General features: G+C 43.8%; 1 protein-coding gene across 4 annotated transcripts in view; it reads left to right on the top strand.

Annotated features, from left to right (window-relative positions):
- The window catches only part of AHNAK (AHNAK nucleoprotein), a 138,996-nt gene that overhangs the window by 88,378 nt on the left and 35,165 nt on the right, over positions 1–15,453 (top strand). The window contains exon 6 of one of the 4 annotated variants that reach the window (XM_005598236.4): positions 2,587–2,918. The exons of the other annotated variants lie outside the window; for them this stretch is intronic. Coding sequence (XP_005598293.1) covers positions 2,587–2,594 — 8 coding nt within the window. The 3' untranslated portion in view covers positions 2,595–2,918. Of the gene's footprint in view, positions 1–2,586; positions 2,919–15,453 lie in introns of those variants that run through there. 4 annotated transcript variants of the gene reach the window in all.

Here is a 15,453-nt window from a genome sequence, read left to right as displayed (position 1 = left end):
CATATTGAGGTATTTTTCTTCTATACCTGTTTTATTGAGAGTTTTTAAAGTCATAAATGGCTGTTGGATCTTGTCGAACGCTTTCTCTGCATCTATTGAGATGATCATGTGGGTTTTATTCCTCATTTTGTTGATGTGGTGTATCACATTGATTGATTCGCAGATATTGAACCAACCCTGTGTCCCTGGTATGAATCCCACTTGATCATGGCATATGATCTTTTTAATGTATTGCCATACTTGGCTTGCCAATATTTTGTTGAGGATTTTTGCATCAATGTTCATCAGCGATATTGGCCTGTAATTTCCCCTCTTTGTATTGTCCTTGTCTGGCTTTGGTATCGGGGTGATGTTGGCCTTGTAGAATGTGTTAGGAATTTTTCCATCTTCCTCAATTTTTTGGAATGGTTTGAGAAGGATAGGTAATAAATCTTCTTTGAACATTTGGTAGAAGTCTCCAGAGAAGCTGTCTGGTCCTGGACTTTTAGTTTTGGGGAGGTTTTTGATTACTGTTTTAATCCCTTTACTTGTGATTGGCCTATTCAGATTCTCTATTTTTTCTTGATTCAGTTTTGGGAGGTTGTAAGAGTCTAAGAATTTATTCGTTTCTTCTAGATTTTCCAGTTTGTTGGCATATAAATTCCCCTATCTTCTTAGAAGAAAAATGTGAAATGGGAACCCATCTCCTTTATACACCCTTTCTTTCTTTCTTCTTTTGGTGAGGAACATTGGCCCTGAGCTAACATCTGTGCCAATCTTCCTCTATTTCACATGTAGGATGCCACCACAGCATAGCTTGACGAGTGATGTGTAGATCTGTGCCCAGGATCCATACTTGTGAACCCCAGGCTGGTGATACGGAGCACATGAACTTAACCACTACACCACTGGGCCAGCCCCTACACACCCTTTCCATGAATTTGTTTCAATCGGGAGAAGAACCTATGGTTTCCTGCCCACCTTGTTCATCCTAACCATTCTGTGTTGCCAATTCTGTGATAATGAAACCCTGAGTATTGACTATAGCGTTCAATATTGTGAGCCAAGTTCGGACTCCAGCTTTGCTCCTCTTAAACTGTGAGGCTCTTGGGAAGTTATTTAATTTCTCAAAGTGTTTGTTTCCTTGTCTATAAAAAGGGGATCATGGTACTTAGCTTATAGTTTCACTGTGAGGGTTGAATGAAGTCACACATAAGAAGTGCTCAGCCCAGCATCAGGATCAGAGCAAGTACTCTAGAAAGGGGAGTCTAGAAACGTCACAGCTCTCACTCAATTGATGCTCCATTCTTTCCAAGCCTCTAAAAGAGGCTTAGCATCTTTGTCCTCTAAGCCATTCAACACACGTTTGAAAAAACAGTTCTGCTAATAATTTTTCCACAAAGTGAAGCTACTGGAGGAATGGGGCAGAATCTTGGTGCTTCAGTAAGGGACGGGGGAGGAAGGTCATTTTCAACTAAATTGATTAGCAAGAAGATATTTGTGTGGACCTTCAGGAATGGGTAGGATTCAGTCACAGAGAGAGGAAAGGACCAGAAGGTCATTCTAAGTCGGGGGATGGAGAGGAGGTGGTACCTAGAGAGCAAAGGTGGAGTTTGGGAATGGTGGTCAGGCCATTTTGGTTGGCACCTAAGATTGATGTAGGGACTAGTGGAAGATAAAGTGGGAAAGGAAAATTGGCTCCAGATGAGGTCCCACAAAGAAAGCTGGACTTTTGCTATAGGAAAAGGAGTCACTGAACATTCTTTTTTTCTTTTTTTTTTTGTTTTTTTTAAAGATTAGCACTTGAGCTAACATCTGTTGCTAAGTGTCTTTTTTTCTTCTTCTTCTTTTTGTCCCCAAGGCCACCCAGTACATAGTTGTATATTCTAGTTGCAGGTCCTTCTGGTTGTTTGCTGAACATTCTTGAGCAGGGAGGTGTAAGATGAAGCCGGGGTGTGCAGACCCACATGGGAGGTGAAAGCCACTGGGCCAGGAGGCCAGGGAGGAGAGAAATGTGCAGGTTCGGGTGGAGAGGAGTTGAGTGTGACTCAGGGTGGAGGTGGTGGGATGGAAAGAAAGGTGTGGGTAGTTGGGGAATGGAAGTGAAGGACTCCTGAAGTCTTGGAGCCAATTTTTTCAGTTTATGAAGCAGAGAGAGGGAAGCAGAGAGACAGTCATTTGGAGATGATAATGAAAGGGATTTCTTAATGGCTGAAGGAAGCCATTAAGACTAGAGAGGGTGCATCTTACCCTTCCTGGCTCCTCACCTTCTTCAGTCTGTTATTTGCACGTTCTCAAGAACACGTGGTCCTCTTCCGGTCTCAGACACGTACGCGGCACCCAAAGGACAGACCTGGCTTTCTGCAAGCTTCCTTTCCACCCTTGCCACATAGGAGCCTCACAGAGGGAGGCATGTCAACACCAAAACAGACCCAACAGCAGAACAGTTTCCAAATCGACCCCTCCCATAGGCAGGAGGCCTTTCTACCTAGGGGTCGGGGGGACCTTTTTTCAGCCTGTGCAAAGTTAACAAATGACCTCCTGATTTTAGGGAGAGATGCAAACAGTGTTTTGAAGAAAAATCTCTTTGTTACTGTTGTTTTACAGGGCTCTAGCAGGGGCCAGGAAGAAAACCGCCCCCTCTGAAGGTTGTTTTTGTGACTGTGCTTTGGAGCATTGTTCTAAAAATGGGAAATTACACGTTGCTGTGCCAAAGGAAACAAGCACCTGCAGTTAGAGGAAGACCTTCCACGAGGCGGCTTTCAGAGCTCCAGCCAGTTCTGGACGCCGGGCTGCCACAGGAGTTCCATTTGGTGCGTTTCTTCCCTTCTAAAGGCATAGGGTGTGGGCTTACATTTGTAACCAGGGTGGGCTCTGGCAACTTTGGGCTCTAGTGATTGTCTTCTTCTCATTCATTCAATAAACATCTATCAAGCATCTATGTTGGGTCAGCCTTGGTGGTTTTCACGACTCCCTTCCCTGGCATTGTCAAAAACCATTGGGGGAGTTGGCTACTGGCAGGCGGCTTTCTGGTTACCTTTCTTCAGTGTTCTGAGTCAGTGCACAACTTCTGCCTCCAAATGACAAGGAGCTAGAGAGAACCCCAGCACATTCTCTCCTTCCTCTCCTTTCTTTCCCCCTCTTTCTTCCCTCCCCACCCTTCTTTCTCTTCCTTCATTAGTTTCCAAAAAGAAAAATGTTATTTTTAACATGTCAGTCAATATATTTCTTTAGGCATGTGATTTTTCGAAGTTTCCAGTTCCTGGGGTACACACAGTCTGAAATTCTTGTTCTACAGTGTTAGACATCAAAAGATACTTTTTTGGTTAGCTGATTAATGTTTAACATTTATCGACACGGATATAATTGCAAAATAATTAGGTTTTGAAATTTATCAAGCGTGAAATGAATACATTTCAGATGAAGTTGTGGGTTAAAGAGAATCCAGTTTCACAAGCTGATCTCATCTTTATTGGAAATGAGAAAGAAGAAGGGAGTAATGGGAAACAATGAGTTTCAAACTTTGTGGGATGCATTGACTTTGGTTAGAACCTTCTGCCCGTGAAGCGCGTATTCCTCCAATAGGTTAGCCCAAGAGTGATGGCAGATGGAGTCAGGGCGATCTCTCTGGGACCACTTGGTTATTGATGTGGTCCCTCCTGGAAGAAGAGAGATGGAAATAAAAGGCTTTCTAGTTCCGTAACACACTTAATCTACTGTCTTATTTTCTACATTGGTTTCAACTTTTCCAATAGAGGTTCAAAAGTGGGACCCCTCTACGATGGAGCACAAGATACAGATTCACATTCCAGTCATCTACTTTTTACTTTTATTTTTGCTTACTTGGATTTTCAAATTTTTCTTTAATGAATGGCAAGAGAACAAAAATTTGGATCACACCCTCGTGGGGCTCGTGTTCTCGAGAGGAAAGCAGACATAAGCAAACATGCCACAGTGAGATGAGGGCATGACAGAGCCTCAATTAGGTGTCATGGGAGGAGAGAGAGTCCCTGGTCCTCGGGTCATCAGGGGCAGGATGGGAAGAGCCCAAGAGCGGAGTCTTGAAGGAATCTTAAGTTTGCCAGATTTAGTAGATACAATACAGGATGCCAGGTTAAATTTGAGTTTTAGATAAATAATGAATCATTTTTTTAGTATAGATATGTCCCAAACATTGCATAGGTCCTGAAGGATGGAGGCTGGGTCTTCAGGTGACTTTGGGAAGGGAGGCACTTTGGCCAGTGGGAACTGCCTGTGCAAAGGTGTGGAGGTGTGAACAGCATGGATCTGTCGCCTGTTTCAAATATAAATGTATGTGCCTCATAGCAAGGCAGGTAACTGCCACCTGAGGAAGGAGGTCTGCCAGCCAGGAAGATCCTCGTTCTGGGCTGATGGTTTCAGATTTTCCCTTGGTTCCTTTTTTCCCATGACTCCCTCTTCCATAAACCATGCACTTGCGTCTGGCTGGAGGACAGATGAGAAGCGGGACTTGGGTTGTTCTAGACAGCACTGCCAGGGTGGGTCTCATGGCTTTGTGGCCTCAGAGCTTGCTTGAGGGGACAAACAAGAAGGATTCCATCTCTTAGAGGTGGCTGCACATTGACCAAGCCTCCAGACTGATAGCTGCAACCAGAAGCACATTTATTAAATTGCTGTGAGAACTGCAAAGGCATATTCTCCCCCCGTGGACAAGCATCATGAAGGCTGAGGGGGGCGAGCACAGACTGAGGATGAGGAGGTGGTTGAAGGGGTGCCCAGGAAGGGTTCCTCGTCAATGGAAGCTGCACTGTTCCTGCTCAGGACCCATTTGTCTCCCTCGAGCTACTCCCCATCCCCTCCCGTATGGCACCCTGACCCTTTCTGTTCATCCGGTGGGGCACAGTTCACCGGGCTAGATTTCTACTTACTAAATGACACCCACATTCTAGTCCCGCCCCCTCATGACTCCCTGATCACCTTGGTGGAGTGTAGGGTGTGGGTGAAATCTTTTCTCCTAGTTAGAGACAATCTCTGGTTCATCCCCATAGATGGCTCACCCTATGCACTGTCTGTGAATTTACCAACCTATCTCTGAGGGTAACTTTACTTCCATGCCTTGTTCTCTGCTGCACCCCCAAAGTAGGTGGGGGAAACAGCAAGATTTGAGGCCAGAGCGACAGGCAGGGCCATTCTTCAAGGAGGGCCTCTGGTGCCGTGCGAGGACTCTGGACTTTATCCTATACGAGACTGGTAGCAGAGAAGGATTTTAAGCAAAAGCACGAAATTGCTCTTTGACTTTTGGCAATCACAGGAAGGGAGCAAGACTGAAATCTTAGAGACCATTTAGGAGGCAGAATAAAGTCCCCCCAAAGATGTCAACAACCTAATTCCCAGAACATATGAATGTATTAGGTTACATGGTGAAGGGAAGAGAAGGGTGCAGATGGAATTAGGGTTGCTAATCAGCTGGCACTGAGTGGGGCAGATTATCCCGGATTAGCAGGGTGGGCCCAGTGTAGCACAAAGGTCCTTCTACTGGAGAAAGGAGGCAGAAGAGAAGGCCAGAGTCAGAGAGAGAGAGCTGAAGAGGCCGTGCTGCTGACTTTGAAGCTAGGGGAAGGGGCTAACAGCCAAGGAATGAAGGTGATCCTTAGAAACTGAAAAAGCAAGAAACAGACTCTCCCCAGAGCCTCCAGAAGGAACACAGCCTGCTGACACTTTTATTTTTAGCTCAATGAAACCATGTCGGACTTCTGACCTCCAGATCTGTAAGATAAGAAATTTCTTGGGGTTTTTTCTTTTAAGCCACTAAGTTTGTGGTACTTTCTTACAGCAGCCATAGGAAACTAATTTAGAGGCTATTTGCAATAATCCAGGCCAGAGGTGGTGAGGGCCTGCTGCTGCAATAAGAGTAGAAAGGAGACTAGTTCAAGGTAAACTGAGAAGGAGATGAGTCGGAGACTGATTGGACTTAGAGGGGAGGAGGGTCATGGGAGCCTTTCTCCTGCCCCCACGCCCTGAGGCTTGCTCCTCATCTCACCTCTCCGGAGGAGCCCCACCCAAGTCTCCATGCTCTCCTGGGGCAGAGGGAGTACCTGCTTCTCTTGCCAAGGCCCTGAGAGGGAATTCTAAAGGATGCTCTGCGGTTACACACCTTGCACGTACGCAGCACGATCCAGTGCTACAGGCACATAACTCCAGACATTTTATGAGTTAACTAGACTTTCGCGATAGGCCAGGAATCCATTCGCTTGATGAGGAAGAAGTCTGAGTTCCAAGCCCTGGTTTATCCGTTCCAACACTGGTGACCATGCATGCTTAGCTGAATCTATTTTCAGATTTTTTTTTTTTTGCATGTTCTGTAGTTTTATAATTTTAGTCTGCTCATGGAAATATGTTGGGTGGCTAACTACTGATGATTCATCCTCACACTGTTCCCATGTGCCTGTTGGTGTGCTCTGTAAGTGCTCGGAAAGAACGTTCCCTAATTACATGTTTCAGAACGCACTGTTTGTGTGGCCCCTTCATCATCAATCAAGGTTTTCTTTATCATCTATCTGAAGCCATTTTGAGCTGCAATCACCCTGCGGTGAATTACTACCCACAAATCCCTTGGCATTTGTAAACAGCATGCCTTGCATCAGCCATAAACTAGACATAATTTTATCCACATTATCTTGATAAAGTTGATGAAGGCTGGTTTTGCTTCCTCTTCCTGCCTCATGAGTCATTTATAGAATTTTCTGCCAGGCTAACCTCAACCACCTGACATGTTGAGGGTATAGAACTCCGGCTTTCCTGCTGATAATCAATTCAGGCTAAACACTGAAATATAGTCAGGGCAAGCCCTGGGATTTCCTAACATGATGGCAATGTTTGATAATTACCATTCCTCATCAGCTTTCTTCAAGAGTCAATGTTCTTTTGGTTGCAGGCAGTGGCAGTAACAGACAATTTTCAAAGAAAATTTTCGCCCAGATTCGCAGTTTAGTTGATAATGTGATCAAGAATTGGGATCTTTCCCCTGGGCCCCTCAGAGCTATGAACGCTAAAACTAACATAGTACTAAAAATACCTTTCTTGCATTTTATCTTTTTTTTTTTTTTTGCTTTGTTGAGATACATTTTGAGTTTTTTCTTTACATAGTTTGTGCTTAATGCTTCTCAAATGCAGGAGACTTATATTCATGTATTGGCCTCCTTGTCTCAGAGTTCGGCATATTCATAGTGAAAATGGCTGATTATATAATTATACATTTATGGGATACAGGGGTGGATAAACTTTTTCTCCTCCCTCTCCTCTTCCTTCTTCAAATGTAAAAACCATTCTTCGCTTGAGGTCCATCCAAAAATAGGCCATGGCCTGAATTTGGCCCACTGGCCGCAGTGTGCGGACCATGCTGTCACCAACGGTTAAGCGCACACAGCCAAAAATGAACCCGACGAACGTTCCTCCATTTCTCTCATTTCCTTCTGCTTCCTGGAGGCATGCATCACACCAACATGTGCTCTTTCTGTGGCTGTGATCAGTTCATCCTGCATTCTGCCCTTTTGAAACTGAAGGCACATTTCTGTGTTGACAGCTCACGTTCTTGTGGATTGCCTACGTCTCCAGCCCCCTTGAGGCAGACACTGCAATATAATTGTTCTTCCTTTTATCCTCAGACACCTGTGTTGTATTTGCCCTAGGTAAATATTTCTCTAGCTGTGAATAGGTAATTTAAATTCTGAACCTTTTATGGCCCTGGATCCTTATCCCTTTGAACAATACTCATGTAGGTGGATGGCCCCCCATAGGCAAAGGTATGTGAGTTAATGATGACCCGGATGCAGAAGAATGGGGGCCTTAGCAGGGAGGAAGTGAGGAGGCAGGAGGCCCCCCATCAAGGGGCCAGGAATCTCTTTTGGAACTGCCAAGCCCCCTGACCTGCCCTGGAATTTTTACAATCACAAAGACCCTCCTTTCTGGAAGATTGTAAAGGATGGGGCCGCTGGCTTTACCGTTCCTGTGTGCAAGTGTGTGTTTTGGGGGTGGGTGGACATTTCTCACCAGTTTCACTTCATTTATTGGCTCAGGAGATTCCTGCATCTGGGATCCCACTCTCTGTAAGGCAGGGGTTGGGGCCTGGGCTCTGGAACTGGGTTGGGTGAGGAATAAATGAGAAATTGCCAAAGGAGTAAGCAGTCGATACAGACAATGAGGTGTGGTTTCTGCTTCCAGACTTTAAAATGGGGTGGATGGAGATCAAGGTGAGCTCCACCAGCGCCCTCGGGTCCTCTCTACCTTCGGGGCCATCTCAGGTTCTAAAGTCTGTTGGGCTCCTCCTTGGAATCGTCTGGAAATGGAATTATTACTAATTCCAAAAGGGCTGACACATCACTGGCAGCGTTCAACGGGCAGCAACTTTGTGTGACTGCCCCTGTTTTTCCTAAAGATTCTGATTAAAAAACCCTAAAAAATCAAATTAAAGCGATCATACAGACGATAAAAGATGCCTAGAAAGCAACATGTTTCACCAACTGTCCGGTAGAGCGAGCCGGGCAGCAGGGCGCGGGGCTCAGAAGCCCCCAGGCCCAACCTGCGCCTCCGCGCCGCGACGCCTTGGTCGACACCGCCCCCTAGTGGCCGCGGCTGCGCCAGGCGCGGAGGGCGGGGAGTGCACGTCCCCGTGGGACCACGTCGCTTCTTGGAAAAATCTGGACTGAAGGGGTTTCTCTCCCTCTATTCAGTCTCCTTCCGTGCCTTCTGCCGATGTCCTTTCCGTTCCCGCCTGCCCTATGCGCGCCTTTCACTTTCATTCAGCCGCTGGGGATGGTGTGGCCTGACCAGGGACCGATTGCCACCGGACAGGGGGTATTTTGAGGTTTTTATATCGACATGGGATGCATCTTTGTGACCAATTCTATTCTTTGCACATTTTGCTCTAGGGCGATTTTTTTTTATGGTGAAATATCATTTATTTATTTAATTAATTTTTTATTGAGGTTAATTTCAGTTGTGCATTATTGTCAGTCACCTTATAGGTGCACCCCTTCACCCTTTGTGCCCACCCCCAACCTCCACCCCTCTTCCCTGTGGTAACCTCTAATCTATTGTCTTTGTCCACGTGTTTATCTTCCACATATGAGTAGAATCATACAGTGTTTGTCTTTCTGTATTGGGCTTATTTCGCTTAACATAATACCCTCAAGGTCCATCCACGTTGTTGTGAATGAGAAGATTTTGTCAATTTTTTAATGGCTGAGTGGTATTCCCTTGTATATATATATATACTCCACATCTTCTTTATCCAATCATCAGTTGATGGGTGCTTAGGTTGCCTTCACATCTTGGCTATGGTGAATTAATGCTGCCATGAACATAGGGGTGTATAAGTCTCTTTGAATTGCTGATTTCAAGTTCTTTGGATAGATACCCAGTAGTGGGATGGCTGGGTCATATGGTATTTCTATTTTTAGTTTTTTGAGAAATCTCCATACTGTTTTCCATAGTGGCTGAACCAGTTTGCATTCCCACCAGCAGTGTATGAGGGTTCCTTTTTCTCCACAACCTTTCCAACATTTGTTATTTTTTGTCTTGGTGATTGTAGCCATTCTAATGTAAGGTGTAAGGTGATATCTTAGTGTAGTTTTGATTTGCGTTTCCCTGATGATCAGTGATGTTGAGCATCTTTTCATGTTTCTATTGGCCATCTGTATATCTTCTTTGGAGAAATGTCTGTTCATATCCTTTGCCCGTTTTTTGATCAGGTTGTTTTTTTTTTGTTGTTGGGTTGTGTGAGTTCTTTATATATTATGGAGATTAACCCTTTGTCACATATATGATTTACAAATATTTTGTCCCAGTTGGTGAGTTTTCTTTTTGTTTCAATCCTGGTTTCCTTTGCCTTGTAGAAGCTCTTTAGTCTGATGAAGTCCCAATTGTTTGTTCTTTCTTTTGTTTCCCTTGTGCGAGAAGACGTGGTGTTTGAAAAGATCCTTTTAAGACCTATGTCAAAGTGTGTACTGCTTATATTTTCTTCTAGAAGTTTTATGGTTTCAGCTCTTACCTTCAAGTCTTTGATCCACTTTGAGTTTATCTTTGTATGGTGTAAGAGAATGGTCTACTTTCATTCTTTTGCATGTGGCTGTCCAGTTTTCTCAGCACCATTTGTTGAAGAGACTTTCCTTTCTCCATTGTACGTTCTTGGCTCCTTTGTCGAAGATTAGCTGTCCATAGGTGTGTGGTTTTATTTCTGGGCTTTCAATTCTGTTCCGTTGATCTGTGTGCCTGTTTTTGTACCAGTACCATGCTGTTTTGGTTACTATAGCTTTGCAGTATATTTTGAAGTCAGGGATTGTGATGCCTCCAGCTTTGTTCTTTTTTCTCAGGATTGCTTTAGCAATTCAGGGTCTTTTGTTGCCCTTTATGAATTTTAGGATTCTTTGTTCCATTTCTGTGAAGAAAGTCATTGGGATTCTGATTGGGATTGCATTGAATCTGTAGAATGCTTTAGGTAACATGGGCATTATAACTATGTTTATTCTTCCAATCCATGTGCATGGAATGTCTTTCCATTTCTTTATGCAGTTATCAATTTCTTTCAGTAATGTCTTATACTTTTCAGTGTATAGGTCTTTTACTTCCTTGGTTAAATTTATTCCAAGATATTTTATTCTTTCTGTTGTGATTGTGAATGGGATTGTGTTCTTGAGTTCTCTTAGTTCATTATTAGAGTAGAGAAATGCAAATGATTTATGTAAGTTGATTTTGTATCCTGCAACTTTGCTGTAATTGTTAATTACTTCTAGTAGTTTTCCAATGGATTTTTTAGGGTTTTCTATATATAAAATCATGTCGTCCACAAACAGTGAGAGTTTCACTTCTTCATTGCCTATTTGGATTCCTTTTATTTCTTTTTCTTGCCTAATTGCTCTGGCCAAAACCTTCAGTACTATGTTGAATAAGAGTGGTGAGAGTGGGCACCCTTGTCTTGTTCCTGTTCCCAGAGGGATGGCTTTCAGTTTTTCCCTATTAAGTATGATGTTGGCTGAGGGTTTGTCACATATGGTCTTCATTATGTTGAGGTACTTTCTTTCTATACCTATTTTTTTTAAAGATTTTATTTTTCCTTTTTCTCTCCAAAGCCCCCCAGTACATAGTTGTGTATTTTTTAGTTGTGGATTCTTCTGGTTGTGGCATGTGGGATGCTGCCTCAGCATGGCTTGAAGAGCAGTGCCATGTCTGTGCCCAGGATCCGAACTGGCAAAACCCTGTGCCGCTGAAGCGGAGTGTGTGAACTTAACCACTCAGCCAGGGGGCTGGCCCCCACCTTCTATACCCATTTTATTGAGTATTTTCTTTTATCATAAATAGATGTTGGATCTTGTTGAATGCTTTGTCTGCATCTATTGAGATGATCATGTGGTTTTTGTTCCTTTTTTTGTTAATGTGGTGTATCACATTGATTGCCTTGCGAATGTTGAACCATTCCTGTGTCCCTGGTATAAATCCCACTTGGTCATGTTGTATGATCTTTTTAATGTATTGCTGTATTTGGTTTGCCAATATTTTGTTGAGGATTTTTGCATCAATGTTCATCAGCGATATTGGCCTGTAATTTTCCTTCTCTGTGTTGTCCTTGTCTGGCTTTGGTATCAGGGTGATGTTGGCCTTGTAGAATGTGTTAGGAAGTGCTCCATCTTCCTCAATTTTATGGAATAGTTTGAGAAGGATAGGTAATAAATCTTCTTTGAACATTTGGTAGAAGTCTCCAGAGAAGCTGTCTGGTCCTGGACTTTTACTTTTGGGGAGGTTTTTGATTACTGTTTTAATCTCTTTACTTGTGATTGGTCTGTTCAGATTCTCTGTTTTTTCTTGATTCAGTTTTGGGAGTTTGTAAGAGTCTAAGAATTTATCCATTTCTTCTAGGTTGTCTAATTTGTTGGCATATAGTTTTTCATAGTATTCTCTTATAATCCTTTGTATTTCTGTGGTATCCATTGTGATTTCTCCTCTTTCATTTCTAATTTTATTTATTTGGGTCTTCTCTCTTTTTTTTTAGTGAGCCTGGGTAAGGGTTTGTCAATTTTGTTTATTTTCTTAAAGAACCAGTTCTTTGTTTCATTGATCCTTTCTACTGTCTTTTTGGCTTCAATTTCATTTATTTCTTCTCTAATTTTTATTATTTCTCTCCTTCTACTGAATTTGGGCTTTGTTTGTTCTTCTTTTTCTAATTTTGTTAGGTGTAGTTTGAGATTGCTTATCTGAGATTTTTCTGGCTTCTTGTGATGACCCTGGTTGCAATGAATTTCTCTCTTAGGACCGATTTTGCTGCACCCCAAATGAGTTGGTATGGTGTGTTTTCATTTTCGTTTGTCTCCAGATAATGTTTGATTTCTCCTTTGGTTTCTTCAGTGATCCATTGGTCGTTCAGTAGCATGTTGTTTAATCTCCACATCTTTGCCCCCTTCCCAGCTTTTTTCTTGTAATTGATTTCTGGTTTCATAACATTATGGTCGGAAAAGATGTTTGATATTATTTCAATCCTCTTAAATTTATTGAGGCTTGCTTTGTTTCCCAAGATATGGTCTATCCTTGAGAATTTCCATGCACACTTGAGAAGCATGTGTAACCTGCTGTTTTTGGATGGAGTGTTCTATATATATCTATTAAGTCCATCTGGTCTAGGTTTTCTTTTAATTCTACAATGTCTTTGTTGACTTTCTGTCTGGATGATCTATCCATTGGTGTAAGTGGGGTGTTGAGGTCACCTACTATTATTGTATTGTTGTTGATATCTCCTTTTAGGTTTGTTAATAGTTGCTTTATGTACTTTGGTGCTCCTGTGTTGGGTGCATATATGTTTATAAGTGTTATGTCTTCTTGGTGGAGTGTCCCTTTTATCATTATATACTGCTCCTCTTTGTCTCTACCTTTTTTGTGTTGAAGTCTACTTTGTTTGATATACGTATGGTGACATCTGCTTTCTTTTGTTCACTATTAGCTTGGAGTATCGTCTTCCATCCCTTCACTCTGAGCCTGTGTTTGTCTTTCGGGCTGAAATGTGTTTCCTGGAGGCAGCATATTGTTGGGTCTTCTTTTTTAATCCATCCTGCCACTCTGTCTTTTCATTGGAGAATTCAATCCATTTACATTTTGAGTGGTTATTGATATGTGGTGGCTTAATGCTGCCATTTTATCACTCATTCTCCAGTTCTCCTGCATTTCCTTTGTTTCTCATCTTGTGTATTTCAGACTACCAATTCGGTTAGGTAGTTTTCTATGCTGGTTTTCTTAGCTTTCTCCTTATTTATCATTTGTGTCTCTGTTCTAATTATTTGTTTAGTTGTTACCATGTGGTTTGTATAAAAAATCTCATAGATGAGATAGTACATTTTCTGATAGCCTTGTATTTCCTTAGACTAAGCTGGTTCCATCCGTTTCCTCTTCCCCTTCTAAGTTGTTACTGTCACATCTTATTTCTTCTTGTGTTGTGAGTTTGTGGTTAAAATGACCAGATTATGTTTATTCTTGGTGTTCTCCTTCCCTTTATCTTTAATGTCATAATTAAGCATTTGCTAACCTGTTCTGATGGAGAGCTGCAATTTTTTTATTTTATCTGTCTACTTATCACCTTGCTCAGAGTTTTGTAACCCCTTTTCTTTTGCTTTTCTTTTTTTTTAGGTATCAGGGCCTTCCTGAAGATTTCTTGTAGGGGAGGTCTTGTGGCAATGAACTCCCTTAACTTGTTTATCTGAGAAAGTTATTTCTCCATTGTATTTGAAAGATATTTTCCCTGGATAGAGTATTCTTGGCTGAAAGTTTCTGTCTTTCAGAATTTTGAATATATCATTCCACTCCCTCCTAGCCTGTAAGGTTTCTGTTGAGAAATCTGCTGACAGCCTGATAGGGGTTCCTTTGTAGGTCATTTTCTTCTGCCTTGCTGCCCTTAATCTTTTTTCTTTGTCATTGAATTTTGCCAGCTTCACTACTATGTACCTTGGAGTGGGTCTCTTTACATTGATAAAGTTGGGAGTCCTATTGGCTTCTGTTACGTGGATTTCTAGCTCCCTCCTCAGGTTTGGGAAGTTCTCAGCTATTGTTTCTTTGAACAAGCTTTCTGCTTCATTCTCCTTCTCTTGTCCCTCTGGGATACTTATAATCCTTATGTTGCATTTCTTTAGTCAGATAATTGGTTGCACCAGGCCTTGAGCTTGGTGGGCAGGGCCCCCCGCCCCCCCCCCCCCCCGACTGGGACAGAGCCCGAGTCACTCCATGGGGCCACAGTGGGACTGTGGATTTTCCCACTGGACCAAGGAAGCATCACGCTGGGGCTCAGGGTTGTCACTGCCCACTCCCATGGCCCTGCTGGGTCTCACTGGCCTTTTCGGGGCTGCAGCAGAGCTATGGGCGTTTAAGGCACCTGGCAGTTTTGCTCACCTGGCTGCACTGCATCTGCTCCTAGGTCTCACCAGCCTTTGTGCTTGGTGGGCGGGGCCTCCCTACTGGGTCTGAGCCCGAGTCACTCCCTGGGGCCGCAGTGGGACTGTGGATTTTCCCACTGGCCCAAAAAGTAATCACAGGGGCCTCAAGCCTGCAGTCACCTGTTTCCACAGTCTCGCCAAGCTGCACGCCCACCCTTGGGGCCACAGCGGTGCTATGAGCGCTTCAACTGGGAGATCAGTCGCTCGTGGATACTGGGCTGTCTCGGGGCCAGAGAGTTTTCACCTATCTCCACCTCCTCCCTGGGGGTAGTCCATCCACCTCCCAATGTATAGCAGTGCAGCTCTCTCAGGCATCCTGAGGTGCTGTGTGAGTATCCTCCACTGATCAAGGAATGTCCATTTAGTTGTAGCTCAAAGGGGGAGAGACAAAGGGAACTGCTCACTCTGCCATGTTGCTGATATCCTAGGACGATTTTTAAAACCAATCACCAGTACTTTTTCAGCAGCCAATGCTGTGTGGCCTGTGCAAAGGCCCTGAGGTGGGAAGGGGCTTAGATCTTAAAAAAAAAACCACAACTGAAGGAGGCCCAGGAGGTGTGGGTGGGGGTTGTGGACTGAGCAGGAGGAGTGAGCAGTGGGATGGAGGTGGGAGATGACAGTTAGTGATGGGCATGCTCTGCATTTAGTATTTTATGAGAGTCCTGGGAAACTTTGAAGGATTTTACTTGGGGGAGGTGTGGCAGTGGAAGGGGGTTTTCATTTGATAATAATTGCCTTGGCGGTTGCCTAGAGAAGGGACTGCAGGGATACCATTGTGAGCTGGGAGCCAGTTAGGAGGCCCCTGGGGTTGTGCACGTGGGCTGGGTGGTGTGGCCAGGGGTGGCCCGGTGGACACAGAGAGGGTTCCCAGAGGTGCTCTGGAGGTAGTCTTGCTTGACTGGGTGTGCTGGTGCTGGAGAGGGGAGGGTCAGGGATGCCCCTCTGGCTTCAGGTTGGAGCTGCCGGGAGGATGGAGATAGACCTTACTGAGATTAGAAGCAGACTAGGGAGAGGGATCAGGAGCTCTCCT

This window comes from Equus caballus, chromosome 12 (assembly GCF_041296265.1).
Source record: "Equus caballus isolate H_3958 breed thoroughbred chromosome 12, TB-T2T, whole genome shotgun sequence".
NCBI lineage: Eukaryota > Metazoa > Chordata > Mammalia > Perissodactyla > Equidae > Equus > Equus caballus.
This window is presented reverse-complemented; position numbering and strand designations above follow the sequence as displayed.